Source organism: Hippocampus guttulatus, chromosome 16 (genome assembly GCF_054856545.1).
Source record: "Hippocampus guttulatus isolate MCC_2025c chromosome 16, RoL_Hgut_1.0, whole genome shotgun sequence".
NCBI lineage: Eukaryota > Metazoa > Chordata > Actinopteri > Syngnathiformes > Syngnathidae > Hippocampus > Hippocampus guttulatus.
Window position 1 is genome coordinate 9,606,566 of NC_141276.1, and position 22,230 is coordinate 9,628,795.

The 22,230-nt window shown below is 46.7% G+C and overlaps 2 protein-coding genes across 4 annotated transcripts; one reads left to right on the forward strand and one right to left on the reverse strand.

The window, feature by feature from the left end:
- Window positions 1–91: 91 nt before the first annotated feature.
- Window positions 92–15,709, reverse strand: taok2a (TAO kinase 2a). Of its 3 annotated transcripts, none has more exons than XM_086132340.1 (20): window positions 15,279–15,709; window positions 11,750–11,890; window positions 11,263–11,334; window positions 11,082–11,183; window positions 10,379–10,424; window positions 10,184–10,280; window positions 9,319–9,432; window positions 9,125–9,216; window positions 8,141–8,234; window positions 7,981–8,062; window positions 7,139–7,309; window positions 6,837–7,046; window positions 6,419–6,547; window positions 5,343–5,579; window positions 5,103–5,231; window positions 4,824–5,027; window positions 4,401–4,640; window positions 4,087–4,299; window positions 3,800–3,982; window positions 92–3,425 (listed from the first exon to the last, which is right to left on the reverse strand). In XM_086132340.1, exons 2-20 carry the CDS (start codon window positions 11,879–11,881, stop codon window positions 2,514–2,516), a joined length of 3,459 nt encoding a protein of 1,152 aa, XP_085988466.1. In that variant the 5' UTR covers window positions 11,882–11,890; window positions 15,279–15,709; the 3' UTR covers window positions 92–2,513. The 3 variants fall into 3 exon arrangements, with proteins under 3 accessions (XP_085988466.1, XP_085988465.1, XP_085988467.1); XM_086132339.1 differs by having other exon boundaries at window positions 4,078–4,299; XM_086132341.1 differs by lacking the exon at window positions 15,279–15,709 and having other exon boundaries at window positions 4,078–4,299; window positions 11,263–11,399; window positions 11,750–11,874.
- A 2,512-nt stretch (window positions 15,710–18,221) lies between these two features.
- Window positions 18,222–21,154, forward strand: srsf2b (serine and arginine rich splicing factor 2b). Its single transcript, XM_086132497.1, has 4 exons — window positions 18,222–18,239; window positions 18,378–18,796; window positions 19,909–20,194; window positions 20,685–21,154. Exons 2-3 carry the CDS (start codon window positions 18,411–18,413, stop codon window positions 20,177–20,179), a joined length of 657 nt encoding a protein of 218 aa, XP_085988623.1. The 5' UTR covers window positions 18,222–18,239; window positions 18,378–18,410; the 3' UTR covers window positions 20,180–20,194; window positions 20,685–21,154.
- Window positions 21,155–22,230: the final 1,076 nt, after the last annotated feature.

Consider the following 22,230-nt stretch of genomic DNA (forward strand, 5'->3'; position numbering starts at 1 on the left):
TATCTATCAATCGATCAATCAATGTTCCTAACTACATAACTATGCTTTCTTTTCTATATAATACTGCGTCAAAAAAAAAGGTACGGCCAAGTGTTATGTACTGATGCTTGTTTATTGTCCAAAAGTATTTTGTTTCGTTTCTGTACAACTGTTACCCCCTTCTTTTCACCTTTATGTTTAAAGAAAGCCTGACATTTGTGAAGAAAAGAGCTAAAACATGTTTGTAATGATGTTACTCTTACTTCCTGACTTCAAAACTAGAAAAATAATCTTTACATCACCCGCCTGAGGGAAACGAGGACCGCATGGTAAGCCCCTCGTTTCCCCAAACTTTGCCTCTTTTAACGGGACCCAAGAAGACAAACGTGCTTCCTGTTTCCTATATTCTTTGTGCCTCTTCAAGTTTCAACTCACCAAAGGAAAACGTTACACCAATCCTTCCCCCCTCTAAAACAAGTCAAAAAGTTAAATGTCGCTCGTTCGTCAAGTCAACGCCCGTTTCCCGGCGCGTCTGAGAAGAGCCCAACATTCTTTGTTGACCATCAGTGCAAATGAGGTAGACGTGACAACCAAAGATGGCCGTCACGCTCCTTCGCTACGGCGGGAAGAAGCGGCCTGACGATACTTCCGCAGTTCTACCCATGCGCACGCGCTCGCGCACCCTCACTTCCACGCACGCACACATGCACACACACGCGCGCGCACACACACACACAAAAACGAAATCAAGTAAAGCTGAACATGGCACCAAAGGATTGTGGGAACGCTCCACATGCTAATACTGACATGAGAACAAGGAATGCTGGGAAATGTACTTCATATGTTGTTGTATCACAGTAACACTGCACTGCGCTTATTCTTCTCCAGCGAGTGGTCAATGTTGGCAGTCACATTTGGGAAATAAAAATTAGCATTAAAAAATGGCATACAACATAAATACAACAGCAGTAGCATCTATTAGTCTAGGTCACATGACAAAAGGATCCTTATGATTACTAAGACGCTTTTTGAGTTAGTACAACTATGTACATGACGGGTCAACGGGCACCCACAACGTTCACATTGAGATTCAACAGAAGCTTGGATCGGAAAAGAGCATGGCGCAAGTTTTGGAAGACCCAACGGTGGGTTGGGGTGTGGTAACAGACTGTGAGGTGACATGCTCTAACGTGTTGGCGTGATGTAACGATCCATTACAGAACCTGACACATTGTGCTGCAACTGAACATGCAGCAAAGTAACATGTCTAAAAGTACCGTAACTAGGTGTGTTGTAATGCAACAAGTTGGAACCAAACAGGTCATATAGCATATCATGCTGTATGGCATGTCATAAAATGTGACGTGGCATCGCATAGTAACGTGCCGAAACCTAACGAGACACGCCGTGATGTCGTAATGTAACGTGTCAAAACGGAACAAGTGGTGGTATGAAGTGTTGTGACGTAATTGTCTGTAGCCTGTTGTAACATGTGCCATGATGTATCGCAATGCGTCATAACATAACATGCCGAAACCTAAGGTGTCATCCCAGCATAACGTGACCTGTCCTAATGTAATGTGTCATGTGGCGGATGTAATGGAAGTCTGCTAACGAAGCAAACAAGCGTGTTGTCTCTCGTCCTTGTTAAAAGTCTCAGTTATGAAAATAACTTTTAAAAAGGAAAACAAAAAAATCAAATCACAACTTAGTTTACGCTGGACGGTGCAGACACAAAGCTAAACTAAGCTAACTACAACTTGGAGCAACTGCAACATTTTTTTTTTAAACAGCAAAATATGGCTGTTGTGCTCAGCTAGGCTAAGATAACTGTCGAAGCGACTGGGCGAGTGCTAAGCTAACTTGCCGACGTGGCGGTGAAGGGAAGACTGGCATGTGGAGTGGTTTGTTGATGTGGCTGTCTACACAATCTCTGCTCAACAGCATCAAATACCAAAAGAGGAGGCGGAAGAGCCTAGTTCAGGGGTGTCAAACTCATTTCACATTGTGGGCCACATACGGACTCGGTAGATGTCAAGTGGGCCGAACCATTAACATTATACCATGCTGTGCTATGAAGCACCAAAATATCATCTCTTTCCTTTGTTTTAGTATCAAGAAGCATTGATTGGCGCTTTCATATCATTTGCTGCGTTGGGTCTATCTCGGTGACAGACTGAGACTGCTGTCTTCTACTGTGATAAAAACAGTGTTCCCCCTAGCGGATAATCCACGAATTGCATTTTATTTAAAATGTTCATTCTGTGTCTTTAATGCATTGTTTTTTCACTTTTAAATGATCCCGCAGGCCGGATCGAACCTCCTTGGGGGCCGGTTCCGGCCCACGGGCCGTACGTTTGACACCCCTGGCCTAGTTACAGAGTGGGGTTGGTTTTGAAAAGCACCACTAGCTGAGAGGAAGCGCCATGCGACGTCCGAGAGCAAAATCTCAAACTTGATCTTGTGCAACAAAAACTGCAAACGACACGTGAAGGAATTGAAAAGGAAAAGTCTACAGTCTCTGGGCAGAATCTTCACGAGTAGGACAGGTGTGAGCCGTTGGAAATGTGCGATGTGACTGACGTGCTCCGACTCAGTCCTCCATCGCCTCCGCCGCTAGCTGGCCCACCCGAGGCCGTCCTACGCAGAGGCTGTGGGCTGTTCCGGAGTGGCATCAGCCCGGGGCCGCGCACCCCTAGGCCTCCGCCGCCATAGCCCCCCTGAGACGATGAGGACGAGGAGGCCGAGGACGGAGGGGAGGAGGACAGGGAGACGGGCGGAGGTGCAGGAGTGGGCGGCAGCAGGGCCAGGGACTGCGAGGAGGCGTGGGATGAGAGGTGGTGGTGGTAGTGCCCGCCCTGGGAATGATGGGAATACTGGCCGCTGCCCCCCACCCACTCCCTGGCGCGCTCCCGCTCGTCACGGTAGAGGTGCGGCGTGCTCTGGTGGTGCTGGTAGTGTTGGGGGAGATAGTGAGGCTGCGGGGGCTGCTGTTGCGACTGCTGGTGAAGGTGGTGGCGGAGGTTCGAGGAGGATGATGACGATGACGCAGAGGACGAGGACGACGCCCTGCCGCCCTTCACGGGGTCGCTGTCCCTGCCGAAGCCGTGCGACGACACCGTCGACTCGGTCCGGACAAAGCCTCCGCTGCCGTGGTTCTGACCGCGCCAGGATGGCGTGGCCACAGAGTTCTGCACGCTGTGGCTCCAGTGGCTACCCGAGCGGGGGACAGGGCGCGAGGGCCAGCCCCCTGAGCCCGAAGAGGGGCTGGGGGCAGGGTAGCCCTGGTTGTAGGCCTCGGCCGGGATGCCGCTCAACGCCATGTTGCTGAAGCCTAGACGCATGCTCTCCGAGTCGAAAGCCTCGATCTCGTGAGCCTGGCGCTCCAGAAGCGTCCGGATACGCTCGGAGCGCTCGTTCTGCAGGGACAGCATCTCTTCCTCGATCTGAAAGCCACAAAATGCCATTGTGAAGGGCGGGGCAAATTACAGTCTGAAGCCTTGCCCTGCCAGATGGCCCATTTGTAATATGTCAGACATGCAAACACTTCCGCGTCAGTACCCACAACATGCCAGGCAGCATTGAGCTCTACTGTATTTGCAACATAACTAAGACCAAAAATAAGAGGCAGAGAAAGTCCCCTACTAAGCTCCAGTAATAGTCATCATTATAATGGAGCAGTACCTTGCTACGAGTATTACTTGATGTGTTGGTGTTCCATGAATGTCGAAGTTGTTTGAAGGTTTCATAGCAACTTTGATCATTTTTGTTTTGACACCCTTGACACATAAGGATCAAAAGACGGCCGTGTTGGCGGTACCCGTTGCTCGAGCAGCGCGCGGCGTATGGACACCCTCTGCTCCAGCTCCTTGATCTCTCGCTCGTGCTGCGTGTCCGTGTGCATCTTGATCTTGCTCTGGTAGGCGTTGAGCAGCTCCAGTTCCTGTTGCAGTTGCATGCGGAGCACCTGATACTCCGCTTCCTGGGTCTCGTCCAGTCGAAGCTACGCGGGACAAAAACTCGTCATCAGAGTTGTGGGCGGGTGGACAGTGGTCAAGGTTCGGCGGTGTGGAGGGTGCGCGGGGGTTGGTTCCTTGCCTTACTCACAGCCTGCGTGGACAGCATGTCGTTGATGGAGTGGTCGTACTGCTCGGCCAGGATGGCCAGCTTGCGCGTTTGCTCCTCCTTGACGCGCTTGAGCACGGCCTTGTGGTCCGACTTGGGCGTGCTCTCCAGGAGGTGGTTGCGCAAGGCTTTATACTGACGCGTCTGGATCTTGCATGTTTCCTGGAACTGACGCTTGATCTGCAGCTCTTTCGACTGTAATGCAAAAACGACACAGCGTCGGGACTCCAGTCACATCACTTGATGCAAGTTGGACCTTTTTTTTTTTTTTTTGCCACAGTCCTGGTTGGTCTCACCTTAAGGCTTTTGGGCTGCTGCCGCACCTCCATGGTGTGTTTCTGGCGCAGTTCTTGCTCCCGCCGCTTGTTGTACTCCATCTGGTTGGTCAGCTCCGTCTGGTGCTGTGTTCGGATCAGCTCGGCGCGGGTGCGTTGCACTGAGCCCAGCTGCCGGAATTCCAGCTCCTGAGTGGATTCGTGGTGGCGCAGCAGCATGGCGCACTCCAGATCCTTCTGGGTCTGCTTCTTGTTCAAGTCCTGGTGGGAAACAGGGGGGTGGGAGACACAAGGGTCAAGCGTATCAATCAAATGGAGAAGGCGGTGGCAGGCCGTACCTTTGCTGCATTTGGTAACCGGGCCTTCAGTGGGCTCTGAGCTGACTTAATATGCACTTTGGAATAGCACCACGATCATGTGACCATCAATATTTTTGGGTGGTACCTCTCTGAGCAAATCCTGCTCCAGGTTGTGTCGAGCGAGCAACATTTTCCTCTTGTACTGACGACACTGCAACTCGTAGTACTGTCTCTGCCGCCGGAGCAAACTGGCCTCCTCCTCCGCCTGCATCTGCTGCAGACACTCCTTCTGCCGGATCAGCCACTCCTGCTTTTCCCGTTTGGGGGTCGACTGGTTCTCGTTCAGCTCCTGTCGGGGTATCGAGGGGCAATGTCAGAGGTGAAACCCACGTGCGCGTCCCCTGTGCCGGCTGATGCTTCTTGCCTCTTTCAGCTGGTCCTTCCGCTGACGATACTGACGCTTCTGCGACTCCAGTAGGCTGGTCAGTTCTTTCTTCTGCTGGCCCAGAATGTGCTGTTGGAACTTCTTCTCCTCTGCCAGGGCAGCTTTGGTCTGCAGGGAAAAACGCCTATCTTGTCATGCTTGCAGGCTAAATGTATGAGCGTAGGGGGAAGAAAATTGATTCAAGTGGGATGGAATTCCTTTTTAAGTTCCGGCGCTCACCTCCTTCTCCAGGATGGCCTGGTGCTTCTTGACCAGCTTGTCGGCCTCCGAGGAGAAGCTGTTCCTCTGGTTCTCTAGCTCCTTGTCCAGCTTGAGCTGATGTTCATCCATCTCGGCCTTCAGCTTGTTCTCCAGGCCCATCAACTGCTTCTGGTGCTGCCTGCGCATGCGCTTGTAACCCGACATCTGCTCCCGCAGCGCCGAGCCCTGCTCGTGCTCCTGTATCTGCCGGGTTACCTGCGGATGGGACGGGACCAGGACATGTCACGCTTCTGGCTCAGTGGTAGAGTGGTTGTTTCCCCAACACCGGAGGTTGGTGGTTCAATTCCCAGCCATGTCAAAGTGTCCTTGAGCAAGATACTGAACCCATAGTTGCGCCTGGTGCTGTGTCACCAGTAGGTGAACAGTGTGAAGCGCTTTGGTTACCCGGGGTAGAAAAGCGCTATACAAGTGACAGCCCATTTACCATTCATGAGCGTAAGGAGGTGCAGTGTTCCCCCATTTACTGGTACAGTGTTCTTTCGCCTGTTTTCCAGTAGATTTTGAAGAGATCTTTGATTTCATGGTATTTTATAGAAAACAGCGAAGTCCCAATTTAAGGTTGTGCAGCATAGCAGGCACCACTAAGCTCGACAGGAAGAAATGCAGCATGAGTCAGAGGAAGAGGTTTTTATGCTGCTACTCCTGTGATCCAACCCAGATAAACATGGATGGATGGATATACAATGTGGAATGATTTGGTTTTATATGTTGGGTTTATCGTAAACAGGTAGTGATAACCTTGTAAGCTTTTTTGGAGAACTTTGCGAAGAAGAGAATGAGAAAACAGGGGCTAAGGAATACTTTAAAAAGTGCAATTCAATATATCTCAATGAGTGTGTTCCATGAGATTAAATGTTCTTAAAGCATATTGGAGAGACAAAATGACTAAATTAATTTTTTTCAAATAGTCTCTACATTCCAAAGTTTCACTTATTGGAGGGGAATCTGAAATGTGACCCCCATGTGATAAATGGAGGGTGGCTGTTGTGCAGTTTGCTCCCAAGAGAAAGGAGGAAGACAGAGAACGGACGTACCAAGGAGGCAGTTCTGATGGTGGCAAAGTGGTCTCGGTTGCGGTAGTAAACTCTGCGGCGGCCTGCGGAGGGAGCCTGGGGCTGCTCCAGCTCCGGCTGGTAAGGGTCATCGTAGATGTTGTCTTGGGCCTGAACAAAATGACAGGAGAGATTGCAGACTACTGGCATGAATCCTGCACTGAAAATACAAAGTAAAATGGAATACGCCAAACCCAGACAAAATACGATTATTCTTTGGTGGCCAAGACAGCAGTTTGTGTCACTCTTATATGACTTTAAATGTGTTTAAAACACATGGGAGCAGTAAACCGATGAAGAAAAAACATTTGACATGTTCTATCACCGATTTTCATCTATTTCAAGAGCCCACAAAGAGACGTAGAGAGTTGAACACGCGTGGCGATTGTTGCGCGCTTACCGTCGGTCGGTGTATGATGGAGCTGTTGGAGGTGACCGTGTGCTCTCCCTCCTGCATCATGGCCATCTCGCCGCTGCTGTCGTCCGAGGCGTCGGCCAGGCTGTTGACAGAGCTGCTCTGGGAGCTGGCCGAGATGGACATGCTGGGCACCGACTGCGAGCTCTCCATGCTGTTGACCGTGCCCGTGTGCAACAGGTACTGCTCCACCTCCTGACGGGCAAATTTCAAATATTGGATTAGATGTCAGAGGCCAGAGGAGCGGACTGTGTCCATCCCCCGCTGTATCCTCTCTTCCAGCTCACCTCCTCGTCCTCTGCTCCCTCCGACACGGGGCCGTTCTGCTGCGTCTCCTGGAAGAGGATCTTCTTCATCTTGCGATACTGCAAGTTGTCCAGTTCGCGCACGGCGTCCTTGGTGCGGGCGATTAGATCCATGACCACCGTCAGTGGACGCTCGCGGCACAGGAATCGATGCTGGACACGCAGCGGGGAAGGAGTTCAATTGCGCGTGATACCAGGAGGGACGCGTTGCAGTGCACCTAAGGCAAATTCAGTCATCCCCCGCTATCGCAGGTTTTTCTGGTTAACCTTTCGCTTTTATCCGGAGACCAAAAAACACCTACAAATCTGCATCATTGTGAAAGACAGCAAGTCATTTTCAACAAAATTACACACGCACATACATCACCTGAGTGTGCTGTGGACAAAAGTATGGATTTGTGAAGAAAAAAAAAACAATGAAACTGATCGCATTTCAACATCGGTTTCACCTCACAGCGATACTGGATACTTATGTACTGTCATTTACTGTTTATATGCGTTTTGAGAGTGTAGGAGAGAAATTGGGGAAAAGGAAAATAGCATAGGGATGGCATCCGTTATTTTACTCCGTTTCAGTTTAGTTTGGAGCATCAAGCCAGCAAAAGATGGGAGAATTACTTTACGAGGGTATCATTTAGTGGTCGGGACTCCCCGTAGACGTGTGGCATGTAGGTACTTTGAACTTGCTGTGGAAAAAAAAATGTGATTTGCAAACAGCAATCCTATTATATTTCACTGCATGTTTCGAAGCTGTAATTATGATGAACGATCCTTTGGAGACACTGTGGCTTTGAACTCCACTCAGGTGTGAAGAATGTTCTCACATTGAGCAGCACATTGGAGGTGGGCCGGTCCTGTGGAATCTTCTGCAGACACGAGTCCACAAAGTTGCGGAAGGAATCGGACCTGACAGAAAGAGAAGAGGGAGAGTTGAGGTATGCGTTGATTAGTGTCAACGTGGTGAGCGCAAGCAAAAGGCCTCACCAGTGATTGGACTGCAGGACAGGGCTCTCATTCTGAGCGATGTGATATAAGGCACTCATGGCGTTCATGTTGAACAGGGGGGGCTTCCTCTCCGCTGTGACAACACAATTTCAGATTTTTAGGCCCACTGGGTCATTCATCTTTTCACTCCATAAAGGAATTCCACCCAACTATGTAATTCTTACATTCAACCCTTAACAAAATAGAAACTGGATTAAAAATTGTGGGATTTTTTGCCATTTTGGTATATTGCAACATCATCAAATGGAACATGTCTCACCCACAAGTTAAAAAAAAAAAAAAATCCAAGAAAATGCCTTAACGTGTCAAGGGAAGGAAATAATGACAGGTAAGCAGTATGCTCACTTCGTTCAAATATATAGTACAGTTAAAAAAAAATCAACTCAATGAAATAAAAGTGACTTTTGTGCATCAATGTGTCAAATCTGTTTATAGAGGGATTGATCGAAATGACAAGTGAATATGTATGACCACGGAGAAGTTGCTGGCCTACCGTTTGCCGATTTCAATTTGCCCAAAAGCCGTGTAATAAAAAAAATACAACAGGACGCCGGTGGAAACTATTGCTTTCAAATGATTGTATGAAAATGTCCTTTTCTGATCATGATTAACCCTTTCTTGCCCCCTGTAACCTGATAACATGGTAAGCTGTTCACTGTAGTAACCGCTGTCGCTGAAAGGGTTTAAAAAAAACACACAACAAAACAAACTGAACAACTACTCAAAGCATCTCAATTCATGTGTGTCAAACAGAAAAAGTGTTGAACAGGAATGAATCCGTTTACTTCCACATTTCTAATGACTTGTATGACAATATCTCCAGTAAGTCAGACAAAAAAAAAAGTCCACACAGATGCATTAGCAAGTCACAGCTCACACACTATTTATCCATCAAACATCTTGGGTGTTCTTTGATTAGTAGCTTGTGGAAAATTCAGCCAAGCTGAAAGTGCAATCTCGTACCCAGCTCGATGCAGGTGATGCCCAGCGACCACACATCGACTTTGCCGTCGTACTGGCCCTCGTCCATGGCCAGGATCACCTCTGGAGCCATCCTGGACCAGGGTGGCACCATGTTGGTGTTTATAAAGGGAAAAAAAAAAGACAAAAAGAAATGTTGAAATGCTCAAAGAGGCCGGCAAAAAGCCAGGACTCACCAGTAGGGCGTCCCCACGAAGGAGTTGGCCGGGGCCACAATGGAGGCAGAGCCAAAGTCGCCCAGTTTGACTTGACCGGGCTCCGTCAGCAGGATGTTTCCTGCTTTCACATCCCTGTGCAAGGCAACACAGATTGACTTCTGTCTGAGTTGTGTTCCTTATGTTTAGTACGAATGGTAATTCTTATGCCCTCTTATTCTGTCATCGTTTCCAGATTCCCGAATGAGGCGTACCGTATGTTGTTGTGGGAACCTGGCCAGAGGTGCGGGAAACACAAGACAGTTCTGGGGACCGTTTTGAACAGTGTGAGCCAAATGAAAGCGCAAGGGGGCCGATGTTAGAAATTGCTTAGCTGAAACGAGTTGAATTCAGTCAGTCTTCCCGGTTCACATTTGAAAAGCAGCATTTCCAAGATTGTATGTCATTTATTTTGAGGGGTTTTCTTTCCACCAGGATGCTGTTGATGTGGGGTGCCAAGGTCAGCTCATGAGTCAAGTATCAAGGAGGGAGATCTGAAAATTACTCAAATCGGATTCCAAGATTTGTTTCCTTGATCAAACGCAGGGAAAAAAAATGGTCACTTAGTTAGTCATTAGTCACTGTAACAGCTTCAAAGACAGGCAAGCGACTTGAACGTCACCACGTAGCTCTACTAAAACCACAATCAAGTAGAAGACAAGACAGACTGGTTCGGGACCATGAGAAAACAATGCGATTGTGACCGTGTTAATCAAGCTAACTAACGAGAGTGAGTCTGCCGATATACAGGAAGTTGTGTTTTCTGCACAGGGACTTGGACATGTGTGATGTACTCCTGCCAATGGGCAGCAAAAAAATCAATCACCAATCAAGCGTAAGCGGTCACCTGTGGATCATGTTGTGAGAGTGAAGGTAGGCCAGCCCCTGCAGCGCTCCGTGAGTAATAGCAGCAATCTCCACCTCCTGCAGAGGCTTTTTGTGAACTGCAAACAACAACCGTGTTGGATGCCAATTAAAAAAATAAAATAAAAAAATCGTGTGGCAGTCACTGGGACGGGCCGACCTTCGCAGCAAGACTCACCTTCAAGGAGGTCGGAGGCGGATCCGAGGCAGTACTCCATCACCAACTGCACACAGAGTAGACGTGGTTTGGAAAAACTAATCTTGAAAACGTTCTGTCCCGAAACCATGTTTTCATCTCAACTTCATGCTTATTTTCGCATTAATGCATGAAGTTGAATCTCACATTGTATGGAAGTTGCCTCTTAATCTGCTTTGGAGCCTGTGGTTTGGAATTTTGGCCTGTTTTACTTCAGCTCCACCCCGCCCCCATTCCTGCTGGGAGCGAGGGCTAGGTGGTGATGATCAAATCGGATGCTGTTGATATTGGATTCAACACCGACCAACTCAGCCAAAATCTGAAGCGGACCCCTTTTCCCAGGGGAGATGCAGTGAAGGATTCCGCATGGACTGACCGGGTCGGATACCGAGGTCAAACCGCTCTCCCAAATGTGCATCTCATGTAATGGACTCTTATGCTGGACCTAACATTGTACAAGTCAATGCTATGTATTTTTATTTATTTTCCCTCCCCCACTTATCGAAAAAGCAAATGACAACATTATTCAAATCAAGGTTTGCTTTTGTTTTTTTTTCCCCACTGGGATTTGCTTTATTTCTACTGATAAGAAACACGTTGTTACCCTTGCAGTAACATACAGCAAAATAATTTATTTAGTTTTTTTTCTTGTGGGATACTGTCAAAAAAAGTGCTGAGATCATACCCATGCCGTGTGTTCCTTCAGATAACACCCTCGATACTCGATGGTGTTTGGATGGCGAAGTTTCTGCAGGAACTTTACTTCTTTAATGATATCCTGCCACTTCTGCACAGCAACACAGCACATCAAGTTGGGTCAATTGAGGCTCGCTTTTGTATGACTCGTCTGCGTCGTGTTCGGTCACCTCGTTCGTCTGCTTGCCGCTGTACGACATCTTCTTGATGGCAACCACCTCATTGTTGCTCACGTCTCGGGCCTGAAAGGTGAGTCAGCCGGCAGCGACAATGAAGCTTGGGCAGTCAACGTTGCACGGAAAGCATACTGTTTATTTTGATCAAGAAAAACTAATCAGAAATATAGTCTGGACATTTCTGATGTGGTCAAAAAAAAAAGAGGGTACATTTCTATCAAACATAATAACAATTCTAAGATGACCCCAAAACAGTTGACAAGCAGCGTACAACAATGTGTTTTCTTATAAGATTCTGAAATGGTCTGGGTGACCTGAAACTGGAATGGTAGATTTTTAAAGAGCAATTTAAAAAGTAAAGAGTAATCTTTCTGACATTATCCTAATTGTAAGCAAAATGAAAACCTGCGACTGATTCTGGGCTATTAAAAGCATCCTCAACCCGAGTGACAATATGGTCGTTTGAGGTTGGACGACTCACAAAGTAGACGGCTCCAAAGCTGCCGTGGCCGATCTCCCTGAGGTCGGCGAAGAGCTTCTCCGGGTCATCCCTGCAGAAGAGGTCGGCCACGTCCGGGTCCTTTAGATTGCCCGCCCGTGCGCTCGAGGGCATGGCCAGGGCCTGGCGGGAAGCAACGGGGACACGGTCAAGAGCCGGATTGGCAAAAGCATTACATCATCGAATGGTGCATCATCATCTCCTCGCTGGGTGCCCAAACGCGCGCTTTCAGGTTGCCCTCCCACATAGTTGGGATGTGGAAGGCGGTGGAGGAGGAAAGCATGCGGAGCAGCGTAGGAGCAACAAAATGGCAGCCGATGTTAACGGACGTAAAGTTAACTGAAGAGTCGGACTACAGTGAAGCACCGTTTCTCGCATTTCCATACCTGCCCACACCAACCGGGTGAAAATAGATGACATAAATACTTGGTTTTAGCTACCCCAAATGCCTAAAACCCATTTCAATGTATTAAAAACACATTTCAATGAGTTAAAACACGTCAACTTACTAAAAGACACCTTTTCCAAGTATTTCTTTGCATCTGACCTCACTCTGGATTGCACAGTGCACCAAATAAGAGCAAACGTTTGCTTGCTGCAAGCACACTCCCATCTGAGGTTTATTATAAAACTGACATGTAAGACACTAATACCATCAGGCATTGTATTTTTAAATGCATACATGACCAACCAGCCCATAAAATAAACCTCCTGTAGCTTAGTGCGTATAGGTAACGTTAAGCGTCACGGACAGGCTAACGGAAATTAGCCAAACTGTCACTGGAATTGTAAATGGTCAAACAACTGCTTTTTTAACACACGCGCATACAACCAACCACCCTCACAGGCACATATCCTCGCTGCTCTGTAGGAACACCTACAACTGGCTTCGTTGGGGAACTTCTCTGCCGCTTCTTTCTCTTAATTATGCTGCACCTTTTTCGGTAGAGCTTAGTGCCTTCATGAGTAAACCGATACCTTGAAGAAAGAGGCGTCATACAGAGACCTGATATCAGTACTCACCCTAATGTAAAATAAACAAATGTGATTTTATATAGTTGACGTTCGCTTGAGTCAAATGTCCAACTCTACTTTTCCCTGTACAATGAATATAAGGCCAGTTTGACCCTGGAACAGATTCTTTCCCAGGCATGTTGGATTTTCATGATCATCATCATCATCATCACAGCTGTTAAGATGCATGTGAGGTGACCGTGTGGAGCATTTGGATGTCTTTAAGCGTGTCACCGCGTTTGTGACAGGAAACATCACCAGCAGGCGTGAGTGATTCAGTAAGCGTACAGAAAATAGAGAGAGGGGTGGAAAAAAAAAAGCCTGTGGGCCCAGTAGTGCACCCCCCCTCTACCCCCCAACCGAGCGCACGCGCATTCTTTCAAAATGCGGTCAACCAATTTCCATTTATACATTTGAGTGGCCTTCAGCAGGAAGGAAGGAAGGCAGGCGATGGAACAATCCTGACAAACAAGCGGCAAAGTAGGCAAACGAGTAGCTGCAAACCAGAGCGCAGACTCCAACGAAAAGCAGGAAGTCATAGACGCAGCGCTGTGTCTTTGTTTCGCCACAACACCTTTCCATGACACACGTGCTTAGTCAGCGTTGCCTAACGAGCGTCGTCGTGTGACTCAGCCACATGGTTGGACAATGCGAGCTGATGCAGCAGCTGCATGCCATTCAGATCCCGCAAAAAGAGCGTCAATCCGGACGAAAAGGGGACCAATCTTGCATGAGGCTTGAGTGACAGCTGCCGGTTGCCAGTCAGGCCACAATGTGATAGAAGATGACATCATAAATAAGTGCATGTTTTGCTTCAAGTGGAACAGCCGGCCATCAACTGGAACTGCAGCCACGTCTTTGATGGTACAGAAGGACTGGCTGCCATAAATACAGTGTCGTCCATCATGATTGGTACCCCTGATTAAAATGTATTAAAAGCCTTCACTTTTTGATTGCAGAAGCATACTGTCATGATGGAAATTGTGGAAAGAAAGCAAAGACTCAAGCTGCTCCCAAGGCCATTTCACTCCACAGACCTCAACCCTAATGAAAACCTGTGGATGGGGGCTAAAAAGTTTTTTTAGAACAATCGGTCCCTATTTCTGTAATCTGCCATCTTCGGAAACATTTGAGAAGATTAGTTACTGTTTTGTTGGCAAAGGGGGCTCGTAGAAAGTTTTCACAATCATTCATTCTTCGAGCCGCTTATCCTCACTATGGTCGCGAGCGCACCAGGGATGCTCATAATTGTGACTCATATGGTTTGATATAAAATCATTATTTCATCATGCAGGATCCCCCGCCCGACACACACACATAACTCTTGTGTCAAATGTTCTCCACTCAGCATCTATTGCCGCATACAGTATTTGAGCATGACGTCTGATCCACTGGTGAAAGGACAGTTTGATTCTCTCCTCTTTCATCTGAAACTGCTTTAAACAACAAAGCGTTATGAGGGAAAAGTGGTTAGGATTGCACAACTGTCCGTCTTTTATGTTATGTGTTGTGTTTACTGTTTTACTTTATGTTAACTGTTTTGTTAAGCCCTTTGTTACAGCTGTAGCTGTTGTGAAAGCGCTATATAAATCAGGATGTATTGTATTGTATTGCCGCAGAGTCATCCGAGAAAGGGGATTCTTGAAAAGTTTCTCATTTTACCCTGAGATGTTTTTGTTGTTGTTGTTTTTCCTTGACCTTTTGGGTTAAGATCAGGGCGTCGCTAGTATTTGGCAACTGCAGCCATGTGAAGCCCTTCATGACTGTTTGCGATTAAGGGCTATGTAAATAAATGTGACTTGACTTGAAGAAATGCACTTGAACTAAAAAGGTTTGGGGTTCCTGTTATACATTTGAGGCTAAAGACTATTAGAGGCTCAAGATCCCATTTTGATCAGGGGTGCTAATCATTGTGGAGTGCAGTATATGTGCATATAGATGGTAAATATCCTATGGACTGGTCGCCAGGACACATGGCGCACATTCGGACCTCTGTCCAATTTGTTTCGCTTCACTGCAGCCAACATGCTAGCATATTTTTGGAACGTGAAAGTCGAACCCAATTTAAGTCCACAGAGAACGGCACCGATTGGAATCGGATACATCCGAAAGTCTGCGAGGGAACCAGTACTGACTTGAAATGACGCCACATTTGCATGGGACGTGCTGTGACGTCAGCTGAGCTAACCCGCTAGTTAGCATGACAGCTCGTATTCAATCAACAGGAAATATGAGGGCAACCTCGGCTGGTGCGAGTAGAACACAAATGGACGATTGTTCCCAGGCAGACGGAGCCACTTGGTCTTGTTTTGCATTCCGCTTTGTGCACTTTGTCTAAAAGTGGGTCAGCCAGAATACGCGCTGCCGCTGAACGGAGACGCGTGACGAGAGAGCGCTTGAACGTCCGTGTCACCGGCGCGGCCCGTTTGAAACCAATATTATTGTTTTCTTTACCTTGAATTTTTTTTGGTTTTGTGTCTTGCAGCTTTTTACTCACCGCGTCTTCCTGTAGTTCCGCTGTGGAACGAAAAACAAGCGCTTAGCAGTGGAGCTAACGAGCTTGTGTTCTCATAGTGGCAGCGGCGGGACATCCACACGACATTCGCTCATCTCTTTCCGAGCTCACAAGTACACGACAAATGCAATAAATAACTCGTGTATTTCAGTGGGGACGAGTGGAAACTTTCAACGCGAACTAAACGTTAGCTTAGCCTGGCTAGGTGGGAGCTGCTAGCGTTAGCTTAGCGGCATTGCCGGGTGTGGCTTGCTGTTCGACCGCGAAGCTGTAATTCCGGTCCACTTGAGAGGAAAGCTCACAGAAGAATTATTTAAAAGCTCTCTTTGAAAAAAAGTCGCCCCATCTTTGTCTCTGCCTTTTCGTCCACCGTTTTTGTTCAAGATGGCACAGATAAATGGGGGCGGGGCTCCGATTGCAGGCCCGGAAACTTTTTTCTTTCTTTTTCCTGTCAAGCTTTCGCTTCCAAAATAAAACCATTGTTGTTCTATTTCTTCCACTTCAGCTATGGAGTTTACAATACAATACAATAAGATAAGATAAGAAAACCTTTATTAGTCTCGCAATGGAGAAATTCCCAATTCACAGCAGCAAAGTTATGAAAGGAAGAAGTAGAAAACAAAATATAGGAGCTGCTGGAAAGGCAGCCACTCTCGCGGCGCCATTTTGAAGTCAAAATAACAAAAATAACACAACACAACACATGGGACACAGACAGCCGTGCAATCTTCACCACTTTTCTGCATACACTTGTTGTCTGAAGCAGTTTATAGATGAAAGAGGAGAGGATCAAAGTGTCCTTTCACCAGTGGGTCAGAGACGACATGCTGAAAATGTGCTCACGTCTGCTACAAGCTAAGTTTTGAAAGCAAACACGAAGCTGTAGCGTCCATTGACAAAAAGAGATTAGTTCACTTCTCCTGTCCCACGTAATCCGCTTCAAACTCCAAGCCGCGACTCCCAGTTGCAAATCCGCATCGGCGCTCCGCGCTAACGCTCCTTTCTTCTCATCGTTGGCTCCTCAAGCCTTACATCCATCCAGCCGCAGACCGTTCAACAGCACCGATCTCTCCGCTGAACAAAGCGGGGCTGTGAAAAATGCTGCACAGGCGCAAGACACAAGCGCCCCGGGACTGTCCAGCAACGACAGTCAAATGGCGCCGACATTCCTCACAGTCAAAAACAGTGCTGGTATACCCATGCTGCCGAGAAGGCGCAACCACCAAGCACAGAGTCTCCTCCTTGATGAATGTCGTGGCTAAAAAATGCTGAAAAAAGGCCACATCAGGTCCACACGACGTAACAACAAACACAAAGTGACAAAACAAACACAAAAACAACAAAAAAAAGCAAGGCTCATGAGAGCACTTGCTGACGGCTGCCTACTCGGGCGCCATCTTGACTACAAAGATACAATACAATACATGCTGATTTATATAGTGCTTTCACAACAGCGGCAGCTGTAACAAAGCACTTAACAAAACAGTTAACATAAAGTAAAATAAATAAACACAACACATAACATAAAACACAGACAGTCGTGCAGTCCTAACCACTTTTCCGTCACACGCTTTGTTGTTTGAAGCAGTTTGAGATGAAAGAGGAGAGAATCAAAGTGCCCTTTAACCAGTGGATCAGAGACGTCATGCTCAAAATGTGCACACGTCGGCTACAAGCTAAGTTTCAAAGTCAACAAGAAGCTGTAGCATCCATTGACGAAAAAAGAGATTGGTTCACTTCTCCTGTCCCATGGAAATCCATTTCAATTCCAAGTGGCGACTCTCGGTTCCAAATACGCATCGGGGCTCTGCGCCAACGCTCCTCCCTCCTCATCCTCAACTTCAGCAGCCATCCATCCAGCCGCACCAACGCTGACTGTCCAACAGCGCCGACATCTCCACTGAACAAAACGGGGTTGTGACAAATGCTGCCCATTACAGGCACAAAAAACACAAGCGCCCCAGGTCTGTCCAGCACCGACAGTCAATGGCACCGACATCCCTCCCCAATCAAAATCTGTGCTGGTACAGGCGTGCTGCCGAGAAGGCACAACCACCAAGCACAGATACTTCTCCTTTGACAAATGTCGTGGCCAAAAAACGCTGAAAACAGTCCATATCAGGTCCACACGATGAAACAACAAACAACATGTGACAAAACAAAAACAAAAAAGAACAAAAAAAGCAAAGCTCTTGAAGAGCACTTGCCGAAGGCTGCCTACTCGGGCGCCATCTTGGGGGGAAAAAAGTTTTGATGATTTAGAGTTTGATGGCGGTTGGCAAGTGTGCGTGCGTGCGTGCGTGCGTGTGTGTGTGCGTGTGCTCACGCGCGCATGCTTGTGGACCACAAGTTGTGGTGATACTTATGTTAGGGGGGGGGGGGTCCTCTTTTTATGTTGATATTTTGAATTGTTTACCACGTTTATGTTGATATTTTGAATTGTTTTCACCGCGCAGCACTTTTAGTTCAATTTTTGTGTGAAAACTGCTACATAAATAAAATTTGAACTGTATATGAGTGCATGGATGGAATCCTCTGTCAAGGTTTGCAACTCACAATGCTGCCCCATATAATGTGCGGAGTGGTCGACAACGCTACTTTACCACCTTGCCTGTATGTAGTCCGTGATTTAGATGGATTCAAGATGCTTTATTTCTCTCTCCACTCAGGAATATGAAAGACAACAATCAATTCTGTGTATCATTAAACAAATTGGAGCCTAGGCAATGTGCATAAAACGACAATTAAAACATACAGTACATAACCATTGTCTGTTTGTTTGTTCAGCTCTTGGGCTCCGGAGCACTAGATGGCAATCTTGCTGCATGTGGCTGGCTATAATGCACTACCAGAAGAAGAAGAAGGCGAGGCTAAGAAGAAGAAGAAGAAGAAGGCGGCTCTCGAGGGCGCCAGTGAGCCATTTTGTTTCGGAACGTAGTTGGGGTGAAAATCAATTGTTGTCTTAAGAAGACCAGTTTCTTAAAAAACAAAAGACAAAAACATAATTCGGCAAGATTCAACGCCGAGTACGAAAGCCAATATCAGTGAGCTGGGTGTGATTCGTTTTTTGTTTATTCTCAGGAAGGCAAACAGCACTCGACAGGCGGCAGCACCATGAGTTATGGAAGGCCTCCGCCCGACGTCGACGGCATGACTTCCCTCAAAGTGGACAACCTGACGTACCGCACCACGCCGGAGACCCTGCGGCACGTTTTCGAGAAGTACGGCCGCGTCGGGGACGTGTACATCCCGCGAGACCGCTACTCCAAGGACAGCCGAGGCTTCGCCTTCGTCCGCTTTCACGACAAGCGGGACGCGGAGGACGCCATGGACGCCATGGATGGCGCGCTCCTGGACGGGCGCGAGCTGCGGGTCCAAATGGCTCGCTACGGCAGACCCCCGGATTCGCATTATAGCGGCGGACGCCGAGGGAGTGGGGGTGGTGGAGGAGGAGGGCCACCACGGAGGTATGGAGGAGGCTCCGGTCGCCGAAGCAGAAGGTAAGAAAAAAATGGGGCAAGCGGAAACGCTTTGTCTGGCAAAGCGTGGCCACCAATGCATGGTGATCACATAGAGGAGGGAGCGTGCTTTTGGTGCCTCATTATACACTTCGCTTCGATTAAATATTTAAGCCCTTAACTGTTTTACAAATTAGTGGTCAAATGCTTTTGGTGCTTCATTATACACTTCGCTCCTATTATATATATATATATATATAATATACCTTTAAGCGCTTAAGCAGTGGTCAAGAAATAAGCGGTCTGCTCATTTTTTGTTTGCCTTTCTAAACCGCGGACACAAGTAGAAACGAAATCAAACAATCCTCACAAGTCCTCTTAAATATGTGGTGGTTCGAGACGAGGTGCAACAATGGCGAATAGTCGGCAACTAATTGATGCTCCAGTTAATCAACAACTGGTTTTATAGTAGATGAATCATTTAAAGACCCTGTTGATCCTAAAATTGCCTAATAACTTACTTCGGCCTCTCGACCTTATACATTCTTTGATTTCTATAGTCCACAATGAAAGCAGGCTGATTATCTTTGGCACTTTAAAGGCATAAACCAGGAATTTACAAAACGGAAGCTTGGATCCATCGGTCCATTATCTGAAGCACTTCTCCTTGCCATGGGTTGCAGGTGTGGTGGAGCCTATTCCAGATGTCTTTAACCAAAAGGCAGGGTAAAGACTGGTTGCCAGCCAAACAGGGTGTAAAGAGACCAATGCCCATTCACACCTTTTGGCCAAATTGGTCTTCAACCATAGAAACATGTTTTTGAAACGTGGGAGGAAGCCTGAATGCCTAAAGAAAACTCACACGTGCTTGCAGTTGGCAAAAAAATTGTTGATCTTATTCATGATGTCAACTAGATTACAAGCAAATGCAGTACTACCCAACTTCCCTTGGGTTTTGACTATGGGTGTAGCAAACGGCTTTGAATCTGTAAATTAGTTTTGATGCAAGACTTTAAAGTGTACTCATACGTGCCTCATTGTGATTTATTGGGATGCACACCGCTAAAATTTACCAAAAATGTTTCGCCCCCTTCCAACTCTAATCAACAAGAATTGTGATTGAGGCTAAAAAGTTGTCATTGTTGTTCCTGCAGCCCCCGGCCTCGAAGACGCAGCAGGTCCCGCTCTCGTTCCCGCTCTCGCTCCAGAAGCCGATCCCGCTACAGCCGCTCCCGTTCCAGGTCCTACTCCAGATCCAAGTCTCGCTCCCCTAGGAACAAGAAAGCCAACGCCAAGTCCCGCTCTAGGTCCCGCTCCAGGTCTGCCAGCCGCTCCGTCTCCCCTCCGAAAAGAGCGTCTGCGTCCGGGTCCAGATCTAAAAGCCCCCCCAAGTCCGCCGCCGAGAATGGAGGAGACTCGCCCTAGTTGGCTGGAACCTGTGTGAGAAATTTACTTTGCATCTTTACAATGAATGTGAGACTTGGCGACTATGACTATAACACTTTTTAATGTTCCTTTTGAGATCTGAACAGTGCTGTCAAAATGTATTTTCCCTCCTCTCAAATTGCAGATTCCCCATTTTAATGTTTACGATCATCACTGGAGGGTTTTCAAACCTTTTCAAAGTCAAGCCTGCGCATAATTTCGATCGTAGTTTTTCTCAGTTTTGGGAGACATTTACTTTGATCTTAAAGTGGGGACAACTACACAAAAAAATTTAAGAATTTGAGAAAGCGATGCATACTTTCTTTGCACTGTATGCATTGAAATGAAGCACCAAATCAGGGTGCCATTGTACAAGTATCCATTTGGTGGTCAATATCATTTACAGCCAATTAAGATCATTGTCGTGTAATCATTTAAAATTGAGTTGTCCTAACCTGCTGACTTGTTCCTCTTTTTTTTTTCCTTTTCCTTTTCCTGCTTTCAGGTTAGACGGATGATAATGTTCCAGGTCAAGAAGCCGCTTGTTCCTGGACAAGGTTGTCCTCATGGCTTCTGCTTCCTTGTTCGTTTCTGCATCTTTTCTTTACGATTTTAAACCTTTGCTCTCAAGTGAGTGGGCTGGTGTTGCAAGGGATGTTTTACTCTACTGCGGTTACTATTTCTAACAAGTGTCTCCAGTACTTGGACTTGGAAGCTCCCATTCAGGAGTCAGTCTGATTTTGTATGTTTCAAGCAAAGAAATGTATTTTTTTTTCTTTTTTTCAATATTTTGTCTTTGTGCACTAGGCGCAGTTGTGTAGCAGTTGTTGCTAAGGTGTTGCTGTGTGTTGCTGGTGCCCTCAGCGCTGCAGTATTCTTCCCTCAGCGGTACGCTCGCGACGTCCCTCTTGTACAATCAGCTCTTTTTGTTTTATTGTTTTTCCCATGTGACTTTCATTAAAGATTCTCTCCACATTGTCTTTTTTTTTATGACATGTTTTAGGTTTTTTACTTGAATTGACTGGAGCTGTGCAGCTGCAACCTTCTGGAAGCGCCGCAGATCCATGTTGGTCGTCTTTTAATAAACTACTACCGTATTGCACACAAGCTTAAGCATCCCTCACTTTAAGGTGACATCATTTGGAAATCAAAATGAGGGCTCAATTGTAATGAAAAAGTTTATCGCCATTCGCTACTGTCGGGGGAAACCTTGCTTCTCCCAAAAAAGACACATTTTCATATTTGTGTACCTCATGTTACTATGAGGATGCTAACCATCAAAATGTGGGTGCATTTCAGCACTTGCCACTTTGGCGGGTCAAATTTTGTATGTACATTTAATTGGTACGTTGGGAAGTATTTTGCTGATGGTCACTGCTGGGGGGAGCAGAGGAGAAGTGGTGGCGGTAGGTGGGGATAATTTGAATTTAGTTAAAGACCTGGAGGGAAAATGCAGAAACCTGATGAGACTGAAACAGGAGCCCAAAAAAAAGACAGTTTTTCATGAAAAGAGGAAAGAATGTTGAGAATAGCTCGTCACAATGACCCCAGGAGAAAAGTCGTGTCTGCTGGAGGATGAAGAGGGTCTCTTGTGGTTGGGACAAAGAACTTTGAAGTTGAAAACAAAGATCATCTAATTTCTCCAGGTTGCAATGGGGGTGTATCAAGTGAAGATGGCAGGTTCATGATAACAGTGCGGGTGAAGTCTCTTGCCTTCATGAAGTCAGGTGAGTTTGCAGAATGCATACCTGTCAACTTTTCAGAGCGCCAACCTGTATAAACTACCAAAAAAAATCCTTATAACATACCAAAGCATTTTATATGTTTGTTTATTGAACATAAAACATATATACAGTAATAATTTGACAGAAAATAAGGTAGATAAAAGTAAAAAGAAAGAAATCAATCTTCATTCAACACAGTTATGTTCAAGGGAGTAGGAAGAGGTAAAAAACGTATCTAGTCCTACCCCGTTATGTGATTATATCTAATAAATCATTTTTATATCAATCAGAAAAGTACGAAGAAAGAAGTCTCCATTAAGGCTCATA

Excerpts from the sequence above, each read along its gene's own strand:
- taok2a (XM_086132339.1), bottom strand. The coding sequence starts at position 11,881 with ATGCCCTCGAGCGCACGGGCGGGCAATCTAAAGGACCCGGACGTGGCC. Across the intron at positions 8,235-9,124 it reads CATCACCTGCATCGAGCTGG|CGGAGAGGAAGCCCCCCCTG; the intron begins GTACGAGATTGC and ends GTGTTGTCACAG. Across the intron at positions 3,983-4,077 it reads CCACGCAGGCTGTGAGTAAG|CTTCGACTGGACGAGACCCA; the intron begins GCAAGGAACCAA and ends TGTCCCGCGTAG.
- srsf2b (XM_086132497.1), top strand. The coding sequence starts at position 18,411 with ATGAGTTATGGAAGGCCTCCGCCCGACGTCGACGGCATGACTTCCCTC. Across the intron at positions 18,797-19,908 it reads TCCGGTCGCCGAAGCAGAAG|CCCCCGGCCTCGAAGACGCA; the intron begins GTAAGAAAAAAA and ends TTGTTCCTGCAG.